We start from the raw sequence: 26,703 nt of genomic DNA on the forward strand, positions 1-26,703 counted from the left end.
GACGACGCGAGGCGACGCGGCCGAGCGGGGGAGGCGGTGGGAGGGAGCGCCGGTCTCTATATGGCGGCGGCTCTGTCGGGCCTGGCTGTCCGGCTCTCGCGCTCGGCCGCCGCGCGCTCCTATGGGGTCTTCTGCAAGGGGCTCACCCGCACGCTGCTCATCTTCTTCGACCTGGCTTGGAGGCTGCGCATCAACTTCCCCTACCTGTACATCGTGGCGTCCATGATGCTCAACGTGCGCCTGCAGGTGGGTGAGCCGCGCTCTCTTCCGTCCCTCCGCATCCTTCTCCCCCGCCGCCGCCGCCCCGAGGCCCCACTTCGCCCGGCGGGCAGGCCAGGAGCTCCCGGCCGGGTAACTTGGGTCAAGGGATGCTCAAGTTGTGTGCTGGGCACCGTGCATTTCCTCTGCAGGCCGGGGCTCATCTTGTGGGGAGAGGTCCCAGGAGGCTAGAAAGATTCTCCCTCCCCAGCCCTTACTCCCGACAGGACATTTGGTCCTGAGAAATGTCAGAGATATACACATGTATATGTATATATTTGGCACCCATCGGTGGGGTTTATAGATGAATTGGCTTCCCAAACTTTGTGAAGGCTTTCCCTCTCTGTCCGTGAAGTTTAAAATAGATTGGAAGTCAGTGGTGTGTTGTGATCGGTGTATCTGATTTATTCCGACAACGGGTAGCTGGTGGATATGTGGTGGGGGTGAAGGTGAGATGAGATGATGAGGTAGAGGTAGGGGAAAGGCTTCAGGAGCCCCCAAAACGAATCCGACGTTGTACACCTTAGGAATTATAGATGCCTTTTTCTAGTAGAAGAGAAAGAGCTGTGTCTCAAAGAAAGATGGCTAACTTACTGACGTTCTCTGAGTTCTGTTTACACATCTGGGAGTGTCACAAGGCCCTGTGATGGAGGAAGGACTCCATCGTCCTTGGGGAGCGTGTAGTCTGGCAGTACCTATTGTTTGTTTTTGTGATGCCCAGAAGCTCCCTACCACTGAGCTCCAGTCTGACAGCTCTTACATTGTACCCTGATAGGCAAAATGAGCCAGGTCTGAACAGTCATGCTACGTTTTTCTCTTGTCTGGTCAAATCAGAGTATACTTGTCCCAGTGCATGTATCTTCAGGTTTGCCATCCCTGACACCGATGATGGCTGACCACGTGAAGCATGAAACCTAAAGCCAGAGATGTTGATTAAAATTGTGTAAAGATAGATATAAATCTAAGGTCCAAATCAAGACACTGTCTTGTGAACAAGGACTTGTAGCTACCAGGCCATGGGAGTAGAAAAGCCAACGTCTTGGGCTGTATAGATGGCTAAGGTGCATGCCTGCGAAGCCTAAGGACCTAGGTTTGATTCTTCAGGTCCCACATAAGCTCAATACACATGGTGGCACATGTATCTGGAGTTCATTTGCAGTGGCTAAAGGCCCTGGTTTGCCTATTCGCACTCACTCATTATCTCTCCCTCCCTCTCTTTTTCTCTAATAAATAAATAAAATCTTAAAAAATAGCCGAAGTCTTTGTAGCAGGTGATACAGATGAGTAAAGGGTGCTGGGTATGGGGACTGAGGTAAACCAAAAAGCCTGTACTCTTGCCAATTACCAGCCTGTGGAAACATGGGCCCATGGTTTCTGCCAGATCAGGTTATCTCCATGAGAAATCAGATATCCTTATTTTTAGGTATCAAAATAACTCAGTTTTCGGGCTGGAGAGATGGCTTAGCGGTTAAGTGCTTGCCTGTGAAGCCTAAGGACCCTGGTTCAAGGTTCGATTCCCCAGGACCCATGTTAGCCAGATGCACAAGGGGGCGCAAGTGTCTGGAGTTCGTTTGCAGTGGCTGGAAGCCCTGGCACGCCCATTCCCTCTCTATCTGTCTCTTTCTCTCCCTCTCTCTCTGTCACTTTCAAATAAATAAATAAAAAATGAACAAAAAAATTATTGAAAAAAAATAACTCAGTTTTTTAAAGTTTCTCTATTCACTTATTTATTTGCAAGCAGAGAAAAAGAAAGAGTGGGCACACCAGGGCCTCTTGCTATTGCAAAGGAACTCCAGATGTATGTGTCACTTTGTACTGGTTTAAAAAAAAACACACACAAAAAAAAAACCCCTTTGGGCTGGTGAGATGGCTTAGTGGTTAAGGTGCTTGCCTGTGAACCAAAAGGACCTAGGTTTGATTCCCCAGGACCCATGTAAGCTAGCTGTACAAGGTGTTATATGCATCTGGAGTTCGTTTGCAGTGGCTGAAGGCCCTGGTGTGCTCATTCTCTCTCTCTGTCTGTCTCTCTGTGTCTTCCTCTTTCTATTTCTCTCTAAAATTTAAAAAAGAAAGAAAGAAAGAAACCTTAAAGGAAAACAGAATGTGTCTGCAGGCTGTGGTCAGTCTTGCCCCTCACCCACCCAAGTTCCCATTTCCTAACCTCCTTGTCTACAGTTACATATAATTAATTTCTAGCTGTTCAGAAACTGACAGGAAAGATGGTGAGATTTGTTTTGAGGCTGGGAAGATGGCATAGTCAGTGAAGTGCTTGCCGTGCTTATTTGGATCCCTGGCATCCACATAGATGCTGGGCAAACATAGCATCCCTTTGAGACACACAGAACTGCCTAGACTAGCTGAATGAGTGAGTGCTGTGTTCTGCTTAGAGACCCTGCCTTGTTGAATAAGGTGGAGGAGAACCAAGACACTCAATTTCAACCTCTACCTGCAAACATGTGCACACTCACACATCACACACACTCTTAACAAAGAAAAAGAAAATTGGGGCTGAAGAGATTGCTTATTGCTTAAAGCCCTTGCCTGTGAAGCCCAAGGACCCATGTGTGACTCTCCAGGTCCCACATAAGCCAGATGCACAAAGTGATGCAAGCACAAGGTGGCACATGTGTACAAGGTGGCACATGTGTTTTGAGTTTGATTGCAGTGGCTGGAGGCCCTGGTGTGCCAATTCTCTCTTTTACTCTCGCTCTTCCTGTCTTGCATTACAGAAAGGGCAGTCTGTTGGGCTTGCCTCAAAAAAAAAAAAAGAAAGAAAGAAAGAAAAAAAAGAAAAGAAAATTGCCATGTGTTCTAGCATTTAAGAAAAAGCGAAACCAAAACCATGGGCTGGAGAGATGGCTTAGCGGTTAAGCGCTTGCCTGTGAAGCCTAAGGACCCTGGTTCGAGGCTCGGTTCCCCAGGTCCCACGTTAGCCAGATGCACAGGGCGCATGTGTCTGGAGTTCGTTTGCAGAGGCTGGAGGCCTTGGTGTGCCCATTCTCTCTCTCCCTCTATCTGTCTTTCTCTCTGTGTCTGTCGCTCTCAAATAAATTAAAAAAAAAATAAAATAAAGGAAAAGAAAAAACAGAAAAGCAGCAGCCAGGTGTAGTGGCGCATGCCTATAATCCCAGCACTTGGGAGATGGAGGCAGGAGAATCAGAAACTCAAGCCCATCCTTGTCTACCTAACAAGTTTGATGCTAGTCTGAGCTATATGAGACCCCCCCTACCCTCCCAGAAAACCTCAAAATTAACCAAACAGAAGCTACTCTATATTCACTTTTCAATTTATGTCCACCTCTAGTCCAGGCCTCTTCAGTCACTAGCCTGGACTATTGTGGTTCCCCTCTGCATACTGATCAGTAGGAGAAGTCTTTAAACACTAAGTCAGTCATGCCATTCTTTTTATTTTTTTAATTTTAGTTTTTAATTATTTATTTGAGAGAGAGGGAGAGGCAGATATAGAGAGAATGGGCACACCAGGGCCTTCAGCTACTGCAAACTCAAGGCTTGTGTGCCACCTGAGCATCTGGCTTATGGGGGTCCTGAGGAATGGAACCTGGGTCCTTTGGCTTTGCAGGCAAGCACCTTAACCACCAAGCCATCCCTCCAGCCCAATGTCATTCTTTTAAAAATCGGTATTTTAGAGAGGGTCGGGGGAGAATATATGAATATGGTGCACCAGGGCTTCTTGCCACTGCAGACAAACTCCAGATGCATATATCACATTGTGCATATGATCTGACTTTACATGGGTACTAGGGAATTGAACCCAGACTGGCAGACTTTGCAAGTAAGCACCTTTTTTTTTTGAGGTATGGTCTCGCTCTAGCTCAGGCTGACCTGGAATTCACTATGTAGTCTCAGGGTGGCCTCGACTTCCCAGTGATCCTCCTACCTCTGCCTCCCAAGTGCTGGGATTAAAGGCATGCCATCACCTCTGGCTGGTGACAGCAACTTCAAAATATATATATATATATATATATATATATATATATATATATATATATATATATATATATTTTTTTTTTTTTTTTTTTTTTTTTGGTTTTTCAAAGTAGGGTCTCACTCTAGCCCAGGCTGACCTGGAATGCACTATGTAGTCTCAGGCTGGCCTTGAACTCACGGCGATCCTCCTACCTCTGCCTCCCCAGTGCTGGGATTAAAGGCGTGCACCACCACGCCCGGCTCAAAAAATATTTTTATCTGCAATCAGAGAGAGAGGTAGAGAGAAGAAAAACAGACCAAGCGAATGGGCACACCAGGGCATCCGGCCACTGCAAACGAACTCCTGATGCATACGGCTACTTTGTGCGTCTGGCTTTACATGGGTACTGGGGATTTGGGCTGGAACATTAGGCTTTACAGGAAAGTACCTTAACCGCTGAGCCATCTCTCCAACCCCAGGTCATGTCATTTTTAAGCAGCACCCTTAAACTCCATTTATAGCGTGCAGCTCCCACTGACCTCTCACCTGACTCATGCTTGCTGGCTTTCTCAGGCTTTTCCACCTACTCTTGCCTGCACTAAGCCCCTTTCCCGCCCTTGGGCATTCGCACAGGCTGGTATCTGCTCTGAGTGCTCTTCCCCGACTCTTGGACTGAGTCCATTCACATAGGTGGGTTCTCAGAGAGGACTTCTGTGATCACCCTGTCACCATGATCTTGCAGTTGCCATCCTCATTGCTGTAGTGTCGACGGCTCGTTGGTTTTATGGGCAGTAAACTAGCTGACCTCCATTTCCAGTGTTTCCACACTACTCCTTTGTTTGTAGAACAGTGAGATTGTCTCTGGGAAGCTTATTCAGATCCATATGTCATAGCTTGAGTGCACACTGTAGAGAGTGAAGGAAGTGCGTTTTGGAGGTGGAAAGTTGGGATCTATAATAAGGGCAATGTGGGCAGTTTGTGAGTGCAGATGCGTCAGTTCCAAAGGCCCACCCACAATCAGCGACTTGGTGGGCTTGAGAACAAGTCATGGATCAGGGACCACACAGCTTTTGAGAGTCTGGGAAGGTGGGTCTCTCAGTTCAGAGAAGTGGACACACACAGGTAGAGGGTAGGGTACTCATTAGCTACTGCGGGAAGGGCTTTCTATGAACTGCGAGAGCTTTTAGGCTTGATCTTGGACCTGATCCAATACTGGGATTTACGGAGTCAGGTGCCTTATCATACCTGTAGTCTTGTTACTTGCTGATCTGTTTTGAGTTGATTTTTCCCCCCACCTGAGGCAGGGTTTCACTGTAGCCTAGGCTGCCCTGGAATTCACTCTGTAGTTCCACGCTGGCCTTGAGCTCACAGTGGTCCTGCTTCCTCTCTGCTTCTGTTGTGCTGGAATTAAAGAGGTATGCCACCATGCCCAGCCACCTCAGCAAGTTTTAAGAGTTTTTATTCAACTAACTTACCTGACTTGAGGGTTTCGTTAAGCCTGTCTTCTGGTAAATGGAAGTGCGTGGGAAAGAGAATCTGACTAAGGGGCAGCCTAGCCCACTGGTCTTTTCCCCCAGCATACTGTTCCTATTTGTCTTCCTTACAGGGGGCTGGGATCCGTTTAGATAGCATGAAGTCTCCAAACCAGGCATTGTGGCACATGACTTTCTTTAATCCTAGCACTCTGAGAGGCTGAGGTAGAAGAATCTTCAGGAGTTCAAGGCCAGCCTGGGCTAGGGAATTTCGGGTCAGCCTAGTTCCCACCCAGAAGCAATGGTAAAGATCCTAGCTTCAAATGCAGCTGGAAATGGGTTTATGTTGGGCCCCTTAAAATTGAAGAAGTGAGGCCAGTAACTTAAAAAGGAGATATAAAGGGAAGAGAAAGGAAGGGAGGAGGGTACTTAGTAGGTTGGTATTGTATATATGTAAGTACAATGATTGAGTTGGGGAGGTAATATGATGGAGAATGGACTTTCAAAGGGGAAAGTTGGGGGGGGAGGGAATTACCATGGGATTTTTTTTATAATCATGGAAAATGTTAATAAAAATTAAAAACAATTGAAGAAGTGATCAGTTATTAAGAAAACCTTATTCTAGGCGTGGTGGCGCACACCTTTAGTTCCAGAATTCGGGAGGCAGAGGTAGGAGGATTGCTGTGAGTTCAAGGCTGAGACTATATAGTGAATTCCAGGTCAGCCTGGGCTGGAGTGAGACCTACCTCGAAAAAGCCCTGCCCCCCCCCCCAACATTTTAAAGAAAACCTTATAATATGGCCAGGCATAGTGACACACTCCTTTAATCCCAGCATTTGGCAGGCACAGTTGGGAGGATTGCTGTGTGTTCAAGGTCATCCTGAGACTACATAGTGAATGCCAGGTCAACCTCAAAACAACAACATAAACTTTATAAAAACACATAGACTTTGGTAAATATGACTAGGCAAGGTCAAAGCCATAAACACACTTAAACTTGGAAGTTTGTTCTGACTTCTGAGATACTGAGTATCTGTGTCCCAGAGCAAAACTACTGAACATAAAGGAAATACAGATACTATGGAATTTTTCCTGTCTTTCAAGTGAATGTTTTATTCATAGTTTTGTTTTGAAAATTTTAACACTATGTAAAAATTTAAAAGAATAGGATAGTAAATACTGTGTCCTTGATTTTGTGTGGTTTTTAAACATAAATATTTTTAAATTTATTTTTTATTGACAACTTCCATAATTGAAGACAATAACCCATGGTAATTCCCGTCCTGCCCCCCATTTTCATTTATTTATTTGAGAGAGAGAGAGAAATAGAGAATATAGGGGTGTCTGGGCCTCTTGCCATGGCAGACAAACCCCAGATGCATGTGCCACTTTGACTTTATGTGGGTACTGGGAAATTGAGTTTGGGTTTGTAAATAAGTGCCTCTAACCATTAACCACTGAGAAATCTTCTCCAGCCTTCCCCCCCCCCCCCCCAGGTAGGGTCTCACTCTAGCCCAGGCTGACCTGGAATTTACTATATAGTCTCAGAGTGGCCTTGAACTCATGGTGATCCTCCTACCTCTGCCTTCCAAGAGCTGGGATTGTAGGCATGTGCCACCACACCTGGCAATTTGTGTGTTTTTTTTAAAAAAAATTAATTAATTTGGGTTTTCAAGGTAGGGTCTCACTGTAGCCCAGGTTGACCTGGAATTCACTCTGTTTTCTTAGGGTGTCCTTGAACTCATGGCGATCCTCCTACCTCTGCCTTCCGAGTGCTGGGATTAAAGGCATGTGCCACCATGCCCGGCTTAAAAAGAATATTATTTATTTATTTGAGCGAGAGAGAGGAAGAAGAAGCAGATAAGGGGGGGGGGCGTGGAATATATGGATACACCAGGACCTCCAGCCACTGCAATCTCCATGTGTATCTGGCTTATGTGGGTATTGGGTCTTTAGGTTTCACAGGCAAGCGCCTTAGTCAATAAGCCATCTCTCTAGTCCTACCTGCCTACTTGTGTGGTTTTTAAAACAGATTTTATATTTGTTTATTATTTAAAACAGATCTTATGTATTTTTATATCTTTTAAATATATACATGTATATTTATTACTATTTTTTGTTTTTTGAGGGTCTCTCTCTAGTCCATGCTGACCTGGAATTCACTCTGTAGTCTCAGGGAGGCCTGGAATTCACAGTGATCCTCCTATCTCTGCCTCCCAAGTGCTAGGATTAAAATTATACACCAACATACCCAGCATCCTTGACTTTTTCTTTTTATTTATTTTTTCCGGAGGTAGGGTCTTGCTCTAGCCCAGGATGACCTGGAATTCACTCTGTAGTCTTAGGCTGGCCTTAAACTCATGGTGATCCTCCTACCTCTGCTTCTTGAGTGCTGGGATTAAAGGCATGTGCCACCACACCCAGCTTGTCTCATTTTTTAAAATTTTTATTTATTTATTTGAGAGAGTCATAGAAAGAGATAGACAGACAGATAGAGAGAATGGGTGCACCAAAGCCTCCAGCCAGTGCAAATGATCTCCAGATGCCTGTGCCATCCTATATATCTGGCTTACATGGGTCCTGGGGAAACAAACTTGGGTCCTTTGACTTTGCAGGCAAGTACCTTAACTGCTAAGCCATCCCTCCAGCCCTTGACTCATTTTTAAAGAGTCTTGCAAATAATCTAATGGTTCAAGCAGGCCTTAAAGTATATAAATTCAGCCTGTTTTTACTAATGTTAAAATCCATCATGCTGAGCATGGGCCATCACACCCAGCTAAACATTTTTTTTTTTCTTTTCCTTTCTCTTTTTTGAAGTAATTTGCCTTACAGAAAAGTTCATAGAAGTAGGGACTGGGAATGTGGCTCAGTTGGTGAACTGCTTACCTAGCATGCACAAAACCCTGGGTTCCACCCCCAGCACCGCATAAACCCAGGCCTCATGGTGATGGTCTCTAATCCTGGTATTGAAAAAGTAGATGATCAGATGTTCAAGGTTATCCTTGGTGACATCAGTTTAAGGACAATCTGGGGCTACATGAGACCCTGACTCAAAAAGAAGCAAAGGGAACTAGAGAGATGGTTCAGTGGTTAAGGCACTTCCCTGCAACGCCTGATGACCAGTGTTTAATTCCCAAGTGCCCACGTAAAGCCACATGCACAAGGTGACATGTGCATCTAGAGTTTGTGTGCGGTGGCTGGAGGTCCTGGCACGCCTGTTCTGTCTCTCTCTGATTGTAAATATATAGATATCTATATCTATATATATATAGATATAGATATCTATATATATATATATAGATATCTATCTATCTATATATTTATACACACACACATACATATATATATTTTTTTTTGATTAGAGAAGCAATTTTATTCCTCATTGTATGCCAGATTATATAATAAATTAAAACTCACAGCAAACCAAAATTTCTTTGTACAGAGTATTAAAATACAATCTTGTTTATAAAATGAAATTATACATACACAGTGGTACTCATAAGTATGCTAACCCAAAGGCTATACAATAATGGGAAACTTTAATGAGACAAATTAAGACACTTCTGTAGTTTCAGTTTCATCGAGCATCAGAAAAAAAAGGAACGCTTCACGAATTTGCATCTCATCCTTGCGCAGGGGCCATGCTAATCTTCTCTGTATCGTTCCAATTTTAGTATATGTGCTGCCGAAGCGAGCACCATATATATATTTAAAGGAAAGAGGTAGCCAGACGTGGTGGTGCATGCCTTTAATTCCAGCACTCAGGAGGCAGAGGTAGGAAGAGGTAGAAGGATCCTGTGAGTTCAAGGCCACTCTGAGACTACATAGGGAATTTGAGGTCAGTCTGGGCTAGAATGGAAAACCAAAAAAAAAAGGGAAAGGGGCTGGAGAGGTGGCTGAGTGGCTACAGGTGCTTGCTTTATTTGTAGAGCCTGTTGGCCAAGTTAAATTCCTCAGTGCCCGTGTAAAGCCAGATGCATAAAGTGGTGGTGCATGCATCTGGAATTTGTTTGCAGTGGCAGGAGGCCCTGGCATGCCTAGACTGACACTGCCATTCTCTCAAATAATTTTTTTTTTGAGGTAGGCTGACCTGGAATTCAAGGTGGCCTTGTACTTACAGTGATCCTCCTCCTACCTCTGCCTCCCGAGTGCTGGGATTAAAGGTGTGCTCCACCACATCCGGCTTTTTTGGTTTTTCGAGGTAGGGTTTCACTCTAGCTCAGGGTGACCTAGAATCACTATGCAGTCTCAGGTGGCCTCAAACTCATGGCAATCCTCTTACCTCTGCCTTCCAAGTACTGGGATTAAAGATGCACGCCACCATGCCCAGCTTTTTAAAAAAAATATAAGAGTGAGAGAAAGTTGGTGTGTCAGAGCCTTCAGCCACTGTAATAGAACTCCATGTGTGTGTGATACTTTGTGCATCTGGCTTACATGGGACCTGAAGAGTTTAACATGGATCCTTAGGCTTCGCAGGCAAGTGCCTTAGCCGCTAAGCCATCTCTCCAGCCCCATTTTAACTTTTCAGTGGGGTTTGTTTGGTCTGGGTGTAGATGACCTTCCTTGCAAAGATAATGATTCATTAGAAAAAGCAAGCTTTGATTAAAACAGTCCATCTCGTCTGTTGGCTACACTGTCCTAGCGTCAGCACCTTGAACAGCGCCTGGCTCAGGAAGGGCTCTGAACGTCTGCTCACCGGGTATTGGGGTTTGGAACATCTGTAGCTTCATCCCACCCCCAGGGAGGCTGTCCCCAGGTGTGTTCTCACCGGCCGTGCAGAGGGTGCCCTGGGTGGGTGCTCTTCATCTTCACGCCCACACACAGTCCAGCCCTGGCCTCTGCTGCTCTACTGTGATGACTTGTCTGTGCTGAGGTTTGTCTTGGTCTCCGTCCTCTGACTCTCAGCGGCCTTTGCTTTTTTTTTTTAACTTTCTTTGTTCATTTTTATTTATTTAGTTGAGAGTGACAGAGAGAGAAAGAGGCAGAGAGGGAGAGAGAGAGAGAGGGAGGGAGGGAGAGAATGGGTACACCAGGACCTCCAGCCACTGCAAACGAACTCCAGATGTGTGCGCCCCCGTGTGCATCTGGCTAATGTGGGTCCTGGGGAATGGAGCCTTGAACCTGAGGCCTTAGGCTTCACAGGCAAGCACTTAAGTGTTAAGCCCTCTCTCCAGCCCAGCATTTGCTTTTTAAATTACTGTGTTGTTGTATCAGTACCATCAGTGCATTGGGATCACAGGCACATGTGCCAGGTGTACTTGGTGCTGGGGAGTCACTCAGGCGGGCAAGCTTGCAAGTAAGTGCCTTTAACTACTGAGCCATCTTCCCAGCCCTCTCTGAGAACCCTTTTGCAATCATTCCCTGGAACACTGTTGTCAGTGTTGGTAACAGAAGCTGCTGTCGATACTGGCTGTGTGATGCTGGCCAGAGAAGATGCTCTGCAGGGTCCTCACAGCGTCCTGGGAGGAAGAGGGACTCTTCTGAGAGTGCAGAGTTGCCTGGGCCCTCCAGAGATGGACCTGGCTTCTCCTCCCCCGCCCCCTGAGGTAGGGTCTTGCTCTGGCCAAGGCTGACCTAGTATTCACTGTGCAGTCTCAGGCTGGCCTTGAACTCACAGCTATCCTCCTACTCTGCCTTCCAAGTGCTGGGATTAAAATGCCCAGCTTTTTTCCCCTCTTTTTAAAACTTTTTTAAATTCTTTTTTTAACTTAATTTTTTTATGTTTATTATTAACAACATATTTTGTATGGAAACATTATCTTTGGGTACCCTCTTTTCCCTTGTTCTTGCCCCCATTCCGTTGGGTACACTCCTCAGTGGGGTTGCAGATATTCTCTATAGGGCTGTGGTTTATGTGCTGTGAGAGCAGCAGTCAATTATTTTGGGGGGGGATGGAATTAATTCTACTTCAGTGATGAGCTCTTAGGAGCCTCCGTTGCTTTGGTAGGTGTTGAGTATCCTCAGGGTCTGTCTCCTCCACCCTGGCGCTGATTATTAGGTTCAGCATGGAAGCAGCAATTATGCTTGTTTCTCCAGTTCGTCTGTGGTTTCATCTGTGGCTTGGCTGAAGTGTGAGGGGCAGTTAATCTCCTCTGGTCTCACTACCTTTTCACGTGTGCATCCTCCAGAGCAGGGGATCTGGGTGTTGGGGACCCAGGGACCATTCAGTTAGGAAGGCGGACCAAGGGGCCTGCTCTGCAGCAAGCTCACAAGGTCCAGGCAGCCCTGAGCTAGCAACAGGGATCCAACCAGGAACAGGGAATCTACACGTACACATTAATTCTTGTGTTTGTGTGTGTGTGTGTACACATGTCGTGGCATGCATGTGGAGGTCAGAAGTCCACACTTTTTTTTTGTTTGTTTTTTGTTTTTCAAGACAAGGTCTCACTCTCTAGCACAGACTGTCCTGGAACTCTGTAGTTTGTTTCAGGGTGGCCTTGAACTCATGGCTATCCTCGTACCTCAGCCTCCCAAGTGCTGGGCTTAAAAGCATGTGCCACCACCCCCAGCAGAGGTCCACTTTCTTAAAGACAGGGTGTTTTGCTGCTGCAACGAATCTAGCTTGCAAGCTTCAGATTCTCCTGCTCCTCTTCACGCTTCTGTAGGCGCGCTGGGGTCACTGACACATGCATCTCTGTGGGTCCAGCTTTACATGGATGTTGGGGAATTAAACTCAGGCTGGCAGTCTTTTCAAGCAGATATCAATCTCCTGGCTCCCCCCACCTTTTCTTTTGTTTTTGGTTTTTTGAGGTAGGTTTTCACTGTAGTCCAGGCTGACCTGGAATTTACTGTGTAGTCTCAGGGTGGCCTTGAACTCACCACAGTCCTCCTACCTCTACCTCCCGGGTGCTGGGATGAAAGATGTGCACCACCATACCTGGTTTCTTCCTCCTTTTTTTTAAGTGATTTTTTTTTGTGGGAGGGAGCTGGAGAGATGGCTTAGCAGTTAAGGCATTTGCCTGTGAAGTCAAAGGACCCATGTTCTACTCTCCAGGTCCCATGTTAGCCAGATGCACAAAAGTGAGGCAAGTGCAAGGTCACACATGCCCACTAGGTGACACAAGCATCTGGTGTTCAGTTCCAATGGCTGAGGCCCTGGCACGCCAGTTCTCTATCTTTCCTCTCTCTCTGTCTCTCGCTTGCCCTCTCTAAAATAAAAATTCAAAAAAAGACTTAAAAAATTTTTGTAGGAGCCAGGCGTGGTGGCACATGCCTTTCATCCCAGCACTCAGGAGGCAGAGGTAGGATCACCGTGAGTTCGACGCCACCCTGAGACTGCATAGTGAATTCCAGGTCAGCCTGGGCCAGAGTGAGACCCTACCTTGAAAAGCCAAAACTACAAAATTTGTGTGAACCAGTGAGTTGACTTAAAGGCAGCTGCATTAGTGAGAAGCCGCCCCAGCGTGAATGACAAGTCAATGAAGTTGCATTCCTGCCGCTTCCTGCACAGCTTGTAGGCAGCTCTACTGGAGTCTCTCCTCCCTAGCACTTACTTACAACCTATAGAATCTTGGGGAAGGGCTCTTCTAGCTTTTCTTTTAAAAAATATTTTATGTGGGCTGGAGAGATGGCTTAGCGGTTAAGCGCTTGCCTGTGAAGCCTAAGGACTGCGGTTCGAGGCTCGGTTCCCCAGGACCCATGTTAGCCAGATGCACAAGGGGGTGCACACATCTGGAATTTATCTGCAGTGGCTGGAGGCCCTGGTGCGCCCATTCTCTCTCTTTATCTGCCTCTTTCTCTCTGTCTGTCACTCTCAAATAAATAAATAAAAATAATAAACAAAAAAATTTAAAAATATTTTATGTGGGCTGGAGAGATGGCTTAGCGGTTAAGCGCTTGCCTGTGAAGCCTAAGGACTCCGGTTCGAGGTTCAGTTCCCCAGGACCCACGTTAGCCAGATGCATAGGGGGCGCACACGTCTGGAGTTTGTTTGCAGTGGCTGGAAGCCCTGGCACGCCCATCGCCCATTCTCTCTCTCTCCCTCTATCTGTCTTTCTCCCTGTGTCTGTTGCTCTCAAATAAATAAAAATAAAAAATGAACAACAACAACAAATATATATATATATATATATATATATATATATATATATATATATATAATGTATTTATTTATTTGAGAGAAAGAGGTAGAGAGAACGGGCATGCCAGGGCCTCCAGTCACTGCACACGAACTCCAGACATGTGCACCCCCTTGTGTATCTGGGTTATGTGTGTCCTGGGGAATTGAACCTGGGTCCATAGGCTTCCAAGGAAAACGCCTTAACTGCTAAGCCATTTCTCCAGCCCTGTTTTAGCTTTTTGAGCTCTCTGGGTCTGGTAAGTTTCAGAAGCTTTCTGAGCCTTGAATGTTTTGTTAGCTTTAATCTTATGAGCTTCCCTTCAGAAAGGAAGGCTTTTTTTGTTTGTTTGTTTTTCGAGGTAGGGTCTCACTCTAGCTCAGGCTGACCAGGAATTCACTCTGCACTCTCAGGGTGGCCTTGAACTCACAGAGATCCTCCTACCTCTGATCCTGAGTGCTGGGATTAAAGGCGTGCGCCACCACATGTCCTTTTGAACTGGTGGCCAGGAAACGATGGAGGTTGTAGACAGGGCATAGCTCGTTCTATAAGGCAGGGCAGTGTAGAGGTGGTGTCTCAGCTGCTGTAGGAGCTGAGGGCCATGTCTTCTGCACCAGAGCCAGCTCTATTCAATGAGTGGGGTTGGTCCTAGTTCCCATCCTGTAACTGCCTAGAAATGGGGGTTGGTGTTGAGCTGCCTGCCATCTGATCCCCTTAGGGTACAGTGAGACCAAGGTGCACATGCCAGCGCCCACACCTACAGATGGGTGAGGCTGGGCTGCCTTGGAGCATGTATCCAGGCCGTCAGTACACACAGTCCTGATGCTTGATGCTGTCCCTTAGGACAGACAGGCTTGCCGCTTGCTTTGGAAAACTTTGGGGCCAGGATATTTTTAGGTTACAAAGCAGTGGTAGCCTGGACTGTCAGGTGCCGGAGGCCATTAATAGCCTGGGTTAGGGAAGGTGAGGGGACAGGCAGCCAAGAGGGCAGCAGCTACCTAATTGGGTCAGGCCTATTGTCACCCAGCAGGCTGGCTGTCTCACAGGGCTGGTATTTGTGTGTGTGTAAGATAACTTCCTCCTGCTGCCCTGAGGATCCAGGGCATACCTGGGCAACCTCTCCCCCATGGTTCCATTTTCAGCCCTTTCTAGAAAAATATTTTTTTAGGGGCTGGAGAGATGGCTTAGCAGTTAAGTGCTTGCCTGTGAAGCCTGAGGTCCCCAGTTAGAGGCTCGATTCCCCGGGACCCATGTTAACCAGATGCACAAGGTGGTGCGTGCATCTGGAGTTCGTTTGCAGTGCGCCCATTCTCTCTCTTGCTCTCTCTGCTACTTTCTCTGTCTGTCACTCTCAAATAAATAAAAACAAACAAAAAATTTTAAATGTTTCTATTTATTATTTGAGAGAGAGAGGCAGATACAGAGAGAGGGAGTCAGTGCGCCAGGGCCTCCAACCACTGCAAACAAACTCTGGATGCATGCACCACCTTGTGCCTCTGGCTTACATGGGTACTAGGGAATTGAACCTGGCCCTTAGGCTTCACAGGCAAGTGAAGCTAAGTAATGCTAAGCCGTCTCTCCAGCTCCCCCTCTTTATTTTTTGAGATAACATCTCACTATAGTCCAGGATGACCTGGAATTCACTATGTAGTCTTAGGGTGGCCTTCTACCTCTGCCTCCCCAGTGTGGGGGTTAAAGGTATACACCACCGTGCTTGCCACCTGGTATCATTTAAAAAAAATTTTTGGGGGCTGGAGAGATGGCTTAGTGGTTAAGCACTTGCCTGTGAAGCTTAAGGATCCCAGTTCGAGGCTCAATTCTCCAGGACCCACGTTAGCCAGATGCACAAGGGGGCACATGCGTCTGGAGTTCATTTGCAGTGGCCAGAGGCCCTGGCATGCCCATTCTGTCTCTCTCTCTATCTGCCTCTTTCTCTCTGTCTGTCGCTTTCAAATAAGTAAAAATAAACAAAAAAAAATTATAAAAAAAATTTTTTACAGCCTCCATAATTATAGACAATAAACCATGATCATTTCCTCCCCTCCCCCACTTTCCCCTTCACAAATCCACTCCATCATATCCATTACCCCCTCTCAGTCTCTCTTTTATTTTGATGTCATCATCTTTTCCTTCTGTTTCGATGGTCTTGTGTAGGTAGTGTCAGGTGCTGTGAGGTCATGGATATAAAGGCCATTTTGTGTCTGCAGGAGCATGTTGTAAGGAGTCCTACCCTTCTTCTGGCTCTTACATTTTTTCTGCCACCTCTTCTGCAATGGACCCTGAGCCTTGGAAGGTGTGATAGAGATGTTTCAGTGCTGAGGACTCCTCTATCACTTCTTCTCAGCACTGTGGTGCCTTTTGAGTCATCCCAGAGGTCACTGCCATCTGAAAAGGAGCTGCTCTAACCAAAAGTGAGAGTAGCATTCATATATGAGTATGAACATTAAGAGAGATGCTTACTGGACAGTTCGGTGAACATAATATATGCATTTAGCCAGACACCAGCAGACGTTACCTGCCTAGGGCTCATGACCTCACTTGTCATAGGCTTTAAAAATATTTTATTTATTTATTTATAAGAGAGAGAATGGACATTCCAGGGCATCCAGCCATTGCAAACGAAATCCATACACATGCGTCACCTTGTGCATATGGCTTACATGGGTCCTGGGGAATCAAACCTGGGTCCCTTGGCTTTGCAGGCAAGTGCCTTAACCACAAGCCATCTCTCTAGCCCCCATCACAGACTTTTTTGTTTGTTTGTTTTTTGGTTTTTTGAGGTAGGGTCTTACTCTGGTCCAGGCTGTCCTGGAATTAACTATGTAGTCCCAGGGTGGCCTTGAACTCACGGCAGTCTTCCTACCTGTGCCTCCTGGTGCTGGGATTAAAGGCGTGCAGTGCACCATCACACCTGGCTCAGTCACGGGCTTTTGACTAGGTTTTCAGTACCAGGTATGTATTCTCTCCCATGGAGTGGGCCACCAGCCCAGTTCAAGAGCAGTTGGTTTCCCCCTGACAGACATGCCACTATTGTACCTGTTAGCTCATGTGGCCTGGCTGGTCAAATTTAAGACTTGATGTGTCCGCTGTTGTTTCTCTCCATTGATGATTTTTCTCTCCCATAGGGCTGTAGCTTTCTGTCAGCTGGTCTACAGGGAGGAGCTTTTCAGCTCAGCACCAGCTTGATTTCTCAGTGACCTTGTAGCACAAGCATGTGGAGTCTTCAGCAATAGGGTCTTACCATCTATTCCTGGTGGGAAACCAAGGGCCTCAGCAACTCACTAACATATATCCCATCCCTGGCACTGAAAATTTTCTAGTAACAATCTATGGCTTCTTGGTATGCCATTATCCAAAAAAGTAGGTTTCCATGCCGTTTATTCATAACATCTTAAATTTTGATTAACTCTCCTCCCACCTTTCCTTTTCTCAATCTCTTCCCCTGATCTCACTTAGGCCATTCCATCCCCAGTAATCTGTTCATCTACTTACATATATATAGCCATCCCCTTAAGCCCTCACTGCTCCTCCCTTTCTAGCTTACTAGCCTCTGCTACCAATTTTTATTCCAACTCACAAGTCTAAACATGTGTAGCTAGGATCCACATATGAGAGACATGCAGTGTTTGGCTTTCTGGGCTTGGGTTACCTCACTTAGTATAATCCTTTCCAGATCCATCCATTCCCCTGCAAATTTCTATTGTATAAATGTGCCATATCTTCATTATCCACTCATCAGTTGAGGGACATCTAGGCTGGTTCCAGTTCCTAGTTATTGTGAATAGAGCGGCAATAAGCGTGGTTGAGCAGGTTGTCTACGTCTGAGGTAGTGAGACGAGTCCTTAGGATTCAGGCCTAGGAATGGTACAGCTGGGTATATGGTAGATCTACCATTAGCTGTTTCAGGAACCTCCACACTGATTTCCACAATGGCTGGACCAGATTGCATTCCCACCAATATTGTAGAAGCGTTCCTCTTTTCCACATCCTCAACATTTTTTGTCATTTGTTTTCTTTTTCTTTTTTTTTTTTTTTTTGGCAATTGGTTATATCTCTTTTTTTTTAAATTTTTATTAGCATTTTCCATGATTATAAAAAAATATCCCATGGTAATTCCCTCCCTCCCCCCGCACTTTCCCCTTTGAAATTCCATTCTCCATCATATTACCGCCCCATCTCAATCATTGTACTTACATATATACAATATCAACCTATTAAGTACCCTCCTCCCTTCCTTTCTCTTCCCTTTATGTCTCCTTTTTAACTTACTGGCCTCTGCTACTAAGTATTTTCCTTCTCACGCAGAAGCCCAATCATCTGTAGCTAGGATCCACATATGAGAGAGAACATGTGGCGCTTGGCTTTCTGGGCCTGGGTTACCTCACTTAGTATAATCCTTTCCAAGTCCATCCATTTTTCTGCAAATTCATTTGTTTTCTTTATGGTAGCTATTGTGACAGGAGTGAGATGGAATCTCAAAGTAGGTTTTTTTTTTTTTTTTGTTTTGTTTTGTTGTTGTTTTTTGAGGTAGGGTCTCAATGTAGGCCAGGATGACCTGGAATTCACTCTGTACTCTCAGGGTGGCCTCAAACTCACAGCAATTCTCCTACCTCTGCCTCCCAAGTGCTGGGATTAAAGGCGTGTACCACCATGCCTGGCTTCAAAGTAGTTTTAATTTGCCTTTCCCTGATGGCTAAAGATGTAGAATTTTTTCAAGGTAGGGTCTCTCTCTAGCTCAGACTGACTGAATTTCCTATGTAGTCTCAGGGTGGCCTCAAACTCACAGCGATCCTCCTACCTCTGCCTCCTGAGTGCTGGGATTAAAGGTGTGCGCCACCAATCCTAGCTTGATTAGTAGTTTTATTTCCTGAACAATTAGAATTATATTCAGAAAGTCATTGTCTATGCCAGTCTGTTGAAGGGTTCCTCCTGGTTTTTCCTCCAGCCGTTTCAGAGTTTCAGATCTGATGTTAAGGTCTGTGATCCACTTGGATTTGATTCTTGTATGTGGCGAGAGATAAGAATCTATTTTTGTCCTTCTATATATAGATATCCAGTTTTCCGAGCAGCATTTATGAAAGAGGTTGTCTTTTATCCAATTAAGATTTTTGTCAAAAATCAGATGGCTATAGCTGCCTAGACTTAATCTGAGTTCTCTATTCTGTTCCATTGATCTATATGTCTGGTTTTGGGCCAGTACCATGCTGTTTTTGCTATGATGGCTCTGTAATATAGCTTAAAATCAGATATAATAATACCACTAGCCTTATATTTGTTGCTTAAAATTGTTTTGGCTATTTGGTGTTTCAAATGAATTTTAGGATTATTTTATTTCTCTGAAGAATGCCATTAGATTGCATTAAATGTGTAGATTGTTTTGGGTAAGACTGATAATTTCACAATATTGATTCTTCTAATCCAAGAACATGGGATGTCTTCCCATTCCTTGTGTCTTCTGCAACTTCTCTCTTTAGTTGTTTTTTTTTTTTTTTCTGGTTTTGGTTTTTCAAGGTAGGGTCTCACTTTAGCTCTGGCTGACCTCAAACTCTCAGCAGTCCTCCTACCTCTGCCTTCCAAGTGCTGGGATTAAAGGCATGTACCACCAGCTTCTGTCTTCTCTCGAGTGTTTTAAAGTTTTCATTGAGGAGATTCTTCACTTCTTGGTTAAGTTTATTTCAAGGTACTTTATTTATTTTTGAGGCAAGTGTGAACGGGAGTGATTCCCTGACTTCATCCTCTTAGCATGTTTGTTGTTAGCATGTAGGAAGGCTACTGATTCCTCTGTGTTTATTTTGTATCCTGTTACATGGCTATAGGTGTTGATCAGCTCTAACAGTTTGCTGGTAGAGTCTTTAGGGTCCTTTATGTATAGAATCATATCATCTGCAAATAATGAATATTTGATCTCTTCCTTTCCCATTTGTATCCCTTTTATGTGTGTCTCTTGCCTTATTGCTATGGCTAAGACTTCAGTGCTATATTAAATAAAAGTGGGCACAGGGGACACTCTTGTCTTGTTCCTGGTTTTAGTGGAAAAGCTTCAAGTGTTTCCCCACTTTGTATTAGTTGACTGTAGGTTTGTCATCATTAGCCTTATTATGTTGATATGTGTTCCTTCTGTTCCCAGTTTCTGTAGTACTTTTACCATGAAGGGATGTTGGATTTTGCCAAACACCTTTTCTGCATCTATTGAGATGATCATGTGATTTTTGTCCTTCAGTCCATTTATATGGTATATTACATTTGCCAATGTGTATATGTTTAACCATCCCTGAATCTCTGGGATAAAACTTCTTGACTAGGGTAAATGGTCTTTTTGATATATTTCTATGTTCTGTTTGCCAGTATTTCTTTGAGAATTTTCACAACTATGTTCATGAGGAAGAGTGGTCTGTATTTTGTTGTTATTGTTCTGTCTTTATCTCATTTTGGTATCAGGGCAACTAGTTTCATAGAAGAAGTTTAGTATATTCCTTCCTTTTCTTATGGAAAAGTTTGAGAAGCATTGGTCTTAGTTCTTCTGTGAAGGTCTGGTAAAATTTACTTGTGAATACATCTGGACCTGGACTTTTTTAATTGGAAGACTTTTAAAGTATTTTTAAAATTTTAGTTTAGAGAGAGAGAGAGGGAAAGAGAGCAAGAAAGAATTGGCATGCCAGGGTTTCAGCCACTGCATTCAAACTCCAGATGCTTGTGACACTTAGTGGGCGTGTGTGACCTTGCATTTGCATTACCTTGTGCATCTGGCTTACGTGGGTCCTGGGGACTCGAACCTGGCTTTGCAGGCAAGTGTCTTAACTGCTAAGCCGTCTCTCCAGCCCCCCTTCCTTTTTTTTTTTTTTGAGGTAGGGTCTCTAGCTCAGGCTGACGTGGAATTCACTGTGTAGTCTCAGGGTGGCCCTGAACTCACAGCGACCTCCTACCTCTGCCTCCAGAGTGCTGAGATTAAAAGTGAGTGCCCCTATGCCTGGCAAATTCTGCCTTTTAACTCAGTCAGCAATACTGTGTCTTTTGGTTGGGGCCATGTGTTCATTGATACTAAAAGTTATTATTGAGGGCTGGAGAAATGGCTTAGTGGTTAAGGTGCTTGCCTGAGAAGCCCAAGGACTCAGGTTCAACTCTTCACGTCCCTCCTAAGCCAAACAACAAAATGACCAAGCGCACAAGGTTGCACATGCACACAAGGGGCACACACATCTGGAGCCCTGGTGTGCCAATCAGTGCTCGCGCACTCTTGCTCTCTCTCTTTCTCACACGCGCGCGCACACACACACACACACACATACACACAAAAAGACTAGTCTGTTGGGCTTGCCTCAAAAAAAAAGTTATTGAAAGGTGTGGACTGAATCTTGATATTCTTTGTGTTTTGTAGTTCTTCCTGTTTTTCCTTTACTCTCTTGTATTATGTATTATTTGAGTATGGTTTATGTTCTCCTATTTCTTTATGTGTTTGCTTTTCCTTTCTTCGGCCTAAAGGGTCTCTTCAGGTATTTTCTGTACTGCTGGCTTAGTGGTCATATATTCCTTTAGCCTTTTTGTTGTTGTTATTATTGTTGTGAAATGTCCTTATTTCTTCATCAGTTTGGACGAGTAGCTTTGTAGAATAAAGTAATCTTGGTTGACAGTTATCTTTCAGAACTCTAAGCCCTTCTGGTTTGTAAACTTTGTGTTGAATAATCTGCTGTTACCCTAATAGGCTTGCCTTTATATGTGACTTGATTTTTCCCCCTGTTTTCAATATATTTTCTTTGATTTGTGTTTAGTAGTTTAATTGTGACATGGTGGTGAGAGGGTCTTCCCTGATTTTCTCTAAAGGCTTCTAAAGGCATTGGCATCTCTTTCCCTATTTGGGGTAACTTTTCTTTTTTGATTTTGTTGAGATTAGGACCTACTAATACTAAGCCTTTGGAATAAAATTCTTCTCCTTCTACTATACCCTGAATTCTTACGTTTGATCTCTTCATAGTGTCCCAAATGTCTAGGAATTCCCATTCATGTCTTCCTATTAGTTTGTCTTTCTCTTTGGTGGACTGTATTAGATATGCCACCTGGTCTTCTAGTTTAGATATTCTGTTCTCTCCTTCATCCATTTTGCTGGTGAGACTTTCTACAGAGTTTTTTTTTTTAAATATTTTTTGTTCATTTTTTATTTATTTATTTGAGAGTGACAGACACAGAGAGAAAGACAGAGGGAGAGAGAGAATGGGCGAGCCAGGGCTTCCAGCCACTGCAAACGAACTCCAGATGCGTTGTGCCTCCTTGTGCATCTGGCTAACGTGGGTCCTGGGGAACCGAGCCTCGAACCGGGGTCCTTAGGCTTCACAGGCAAGCGCTTAACCGCTAAGCCATCTCTCCAGCCCCAGAGTTTTTTTTTATTTGACTTACTCTGTTTGTCATATTTGTATTTCTGATTGGTATTTTTTCATTATTTCTGTTTCCTTACTCATGTCTTGTATTGACCACCTGTGTTCTCTTGGGATTCCTTCAGGAGTTGGTTTTCTTCTTTGATTCTTTTGATTTCTTTGAACATGCATATAATCATTTTTTAATTCTTTGTCAGCCATTTCATTTCAATCAGTTTCATTGGAGGTCATTTCTGATGTATTTTTGGTGGAATTGTATTGTCTTAATTTTTTGTTTCATGTATTATAATGTAGAGATTTTTGTATCTTGGGTTAATTTGATGCTTGGGTTTTCTAATTATCTGCAGTATTCTTAGATGTGTAAATCCGACTTTATATGTCTTCAGGGTAGGAGCTTAATTAAGGTGGCAGGTGTGGCTCTTATATTACTTCTAGAATAACAGCAGCAGCAACCCTGAGTGTTGAGTTTGTCTGCTATGAAAGTATCCTAGTAGGCTGGGTGGAACAAATTACTGGTAAATTCTAAAACTCAACTGAGCATTATACATATTCAACTAAAACCAGCACAGAGTATTTATGCAAGAAAACAGATCATCTCTGGCCAGGCATGGTGGTGTACGCCTTTAATCCCAAGGGGAGGCAGAGGTAGGAGGATCGCTGTGAGTTTGAGGCCACCCTAACACTCCACAGTGAATTCTGGGTCAGCCTGGCATAGAGTGAGACACTACCTTGAAAAATAAAAATAAAATAAAAAATTTAAAAATTGGGCTGGAGAAATGGCTTAGTGGTTAAGGCACTTCAAAGCCAAAGGACCCAGGTTCAATTCCCCAGGATCTACATAAGCCAGATGCACAAAGTAGAGCATGCATCTAGTTTGTTTGCAGTGGATGGAGGCCCTGGCACACCCATTCTCTCTCACTGTATCTCTATCTGCCTCTACCTCTCTCTCACAAACAAATAATAAAATATCTTTAAAAAATTTTAAATCAAAATAAAATAAAATAAATGGATGATGTAATAAAGTCAAAGTCCGTAAGGTTGTGTGTTGTCATATACCCTTAATTCTGTCAACTGGGAGGCTGAGATTTCTGGTCTGAAATGGGTTCCATATTAATTAGCCTGGGGCTGAGTGAGATCCTGCCCCCAGTAATGGCACACGTAAAAGGTGAAGGTCCTTTATGTACATCAGGACACATTAAAGGCAAAGGTTGTCAACACCAGAATACAGTTCATTTGAGAATGGTAAAGTTGGCCAAGAATATACCATTCAAATCTTAACACATAACCTGCCCTGGCATGCAAGGTGTGGTTAGCACTTCCCGTGCAGGCCTATGTACCTGGCTGTAAGTAGGTAGGCCCTGTTACCCTTTAGGATGGCTTCCAATCTCACCTATGCTGCGTGCCCCCCTCAGTCCCTCTCTGTTGTGCTATGCCTCAGTTAGGCTGCTTGGGCCACTGGATCTGGTGTTTGGATCAGCTGTGCTGGATGCTGTGTGGCTGGGCACCGGACTTTGGGGGAAGGGAGGCCGTGTAGGGTGCCTGGAGTTGTACGGAGCTGCTCAGCTGGTCCCTGCTGTCTCCTTTGGGTTTCTTGACTTTGTGAGGAGCTGACATGAGTGGCTTCACCTGGCTTCTGCTCCTGTGGCCCAGGCAGGGCCCACTGGCCACATGGACTGGGACAGCTGCCACTGTGGCGGGAGCCGATTGTTCTGGCTGCTTGTGTGGTTGCTAGAAGCTCTGAGTCTCTCCTGCTTCTCTGCTGTGGTTGGCAATTCCTTATACACCCGCACTTTTATATAGGAGAGTGCATTTTGTTATTTTTCTGCTTCTCCCCACCCAGTCTGCTTTGGCATAATTATGCCGCCATCTTAACCGGAAGTCACCTGTTATTATGTTTGGTTTTCTCAAGGTAGGGTCTCACTGTAGCCCAGGCTGACCTGGAATTCACTGTGTAGTCTCAGGGTGGCCTCGAACTCATGGCGCTCTTCCTACTTCTGCCTCTTGAGTGCTGGGATTAAAGGTGTGCGCCACCACACCCGGCTACAGTTCTTTTGACAATTTATTTTATTTTTTTTTATTTGAATGTGAAAGAGAAAGAGGCAGATATATAAAGAACGGGTATACCAGGGCCTCCAGCCATTGCATACAAACCTCAGACATATGCTCCACCTTGTGTGTCTGATTCACATGGGTACTGGGGAATCAAACCTAGGTCCTTAACCACTAAGTCATCTCTGTAGCCCAACAGTTTTTATATATACACATAATGTTTTTAAAAACAATTTTAAGCCGGCGTGTTGGCTCATGCCTTTAATCCCAGCACTAGGGAGGCAGAGGTAGGAGGATCATTGTGAGTTTGAGGCCACCCTGAGACTACATAGTGAATTCCAGGTCAGCCTGAGCCAGAGTGAGACTCTACCCTGAAAAACCAAAAAAAAAAAAATAATAATAAAATAAATTAATTGTGTGTGTGTGTGTGTGTGTGTGTGTGTGTGTGTGTGTGTGTGTACATACGCTTCCTGCTCTCCTTAGTGGAGGAATCCTTGGAACCAACATCTGATAGCAAAGCAGCAGTGTTAGGGGATGTTTGCTGCTTGCAGATGCTCTTGGAACCTGTTTCTGTGGCAGAACTTAACTTGATTATCTTTTTCAGGTTCATATTGAAATCCACTGAAGGTCATTCCTTGACTGACAGGCGTCACCCCAGCTCACTGTATCAGAGGACACGAAGCATGGGGGGCAGAAGAGGGACCCTGGACACCTGCCTGGCAAACGTGAAGTGCTCTGGAGGAGGTGACCTGGACAAACTCTTAAGTGGCCTTAAGAAAAGAACCCAGAGGGGGAGCCCCTGCCCAGCAGTGCCTTCCAAGAAGGACCAGCCTGTGGTTGGAGCCAATGGAAAATCACAGGATGAGGCCGTCTCCTTGGAAATGAAGAGTGACCTGAGCTGCGCCGATCATTTGCTTCACAGTGGCGACAAACTGCATCCACATCTGACTGAGTCAACAGGAAGAGGTCCAACCCTGGCCGCTGCTGTGCGCAAGGATGAGGGTCTGACTCCTGGCCCAGTGGAGGAGCGCCTTGCTGGGGTGTATGGTGCCATGAAGGAAGCCCTGAGGAGGGACTGGCTGGAGGGAGGACCCAGAGCCACAGACAGCCACGAAGGACAGTACCCCAAAGGAGAGCTCTGGGTGTCGGGATGGCCAGGCCACCCCAAACCATGGGATGTGGGATTCTTCAAGTGTGAACTGCCAAGCGCTTTTCCTGAGTTAGAACTGTCTTGTCTGCGTTCTGATCTGCTCTGGATGCCAGGTGACCTTCCTGAAGTTCTCCTGGAAGATGAGACAAGATGTTTTCTCCTTACCCTATTAAAGCCCTTGTTTTCAGAGCAAACAATAGGCTGCAAGAAAATTGTTTCAAGTATAAAAAGTACTTCAAATGGTCTCCAGATAATACTGGGGCTACTGGCTTTACCACCTTTGGAATTAGCAAATCTCTCATGCCATAGTTAAGGTACAGGAGAACAATAAAAACAGTAGGTTAATTTTGAAAGCTGTCTTAGGAGGATTTCTTTTGCCTTGAGCCAGGATGCTTAGAGCACAGCGATCCAGTCCCTGCTCCCAGGAGTCCATGTGGATGACTAGACGGACCTTGCTGGTTGGTGCAGAAGGAAATTGTCGAGCATGTTTTAAGTTGTGCTGGGAAGAGGCTCAGGACTGAGAAACCCTTTCTGTAGATGATGTATCCAGCATGACGTCCAGTGAGAGCGCAGTGACTTCACGTGAGGTTCTTTATGTATCTTCTCAGATCCCCGTTCTAAAGGGCTACTGTCCCAGACACCATCCATCTCTGCCGGTCTCTGATTGCCTAATGGGAGTGGATTTTTCTGTCTACCTGCTCTACTTTTTATTATGCAAGCTTTGCTCAGTTCACAGTGAGCTGTTACCATGTCTGCATTTCATAGAATAACTCTGACCTGCAGCAAAGTTTCCTCTCCTTTTCCTCCCTCCACTTGAAGCAGTTTAATTGGAGACACATATGGTGACGTTGCAATATTAACCTTGGAATCATCTTCTCAAGCTAGGAGTCCCAACAGGGTTCTCCTGCGTATGAAGGAATGATGAGTCTATTTTCCATAGCACAGATAACAGAAAAGCAAATCAAGTATTTCCGTGACACAGTTTCCAGGTCCTAGGAATTGAGGTCTCTTTTACATTAAGATTTTTGTTGTTTGTTGATAACTTTAATAAAGGTCATTCATTTAAGAATGTATAATTTTTTTAGGACTCCTGAACTCAGAGTTAAAATCAGCCATTTAAGGGATAATGCATTGCATACATCATTTATACTGTGTGCTAAGTTACTATGCCATGTGCTGTTTTAGTGTTTTGGGAAAATGAATAAAGTCTGTTCTTTAGCATAACAAATGTGCCTTACTTTATGTGTGTTCTCCCTTCACCTTATAAGAATTTTTCTTAGCCAGGCGTGGTGGCGCACGCCCTTAATACCAGCACTGGGAGGCAGAGGTGGGAGGATTGCTGCAATTTCAAGGCCACTTGAGACTACATAGTGAATTCCAGGTCAGCCTGAGCTAGAGTGAGACAGACCCTGCATCGAAAAGAC

The 26,703-nt window shown here is 44.9% G+C and overlaps 1 protein-coding gene and 1 non-coding gene across 2 annotated transcripts; one reads left to right on the forward strand and one right to left on the reverse strand.

Moving 5' to 3' along the window:
• On the forward strand, window positions 1-26,507 carry LOC123458632 (small integral membrane protein 10-like protein 2A). The gene is made up of 2 exons (XM_045143407.1): window positions 1-246; window positions 24,734-26,507. Exons 1-2 carry the CDS (start codon window positions 61-63, stop codon window positions 24,752-24,754), a joined length of 207 nt encoding a protein of 68 aa, XP_044999342.1. The 5' UTR covers window positions 1-60; the 3' UTR covers window positions 24,755-26,507.
• LOC123458942 lies at window positions 9,249-9,355 on the reverse strand. Its single transcript, XR_006635876.1, has one exon. It is a non-coding gene; the product is annotated as a U6 spliceosomal RNA (small nuclear RNA).
• Window positions 26,508-26,703: the final 196 nt, after the last annotated feature.

Source organism: Jaculus jaculus, chromosome 2 (assembly GCF_020740685.1).
Source record: "Jaculus jaculus isolate mJacJac1 chromosome 2, mJacJac1.mat.Y.cur, whole genome shotgun sequence".
Taxonomy (NCBI): domain Eukaryota; kingdom Metazoa; phylum Chordata; class Mammalia; order Rodentia; family Dipodidae; genus Jaculus; species Jaculus jaculus.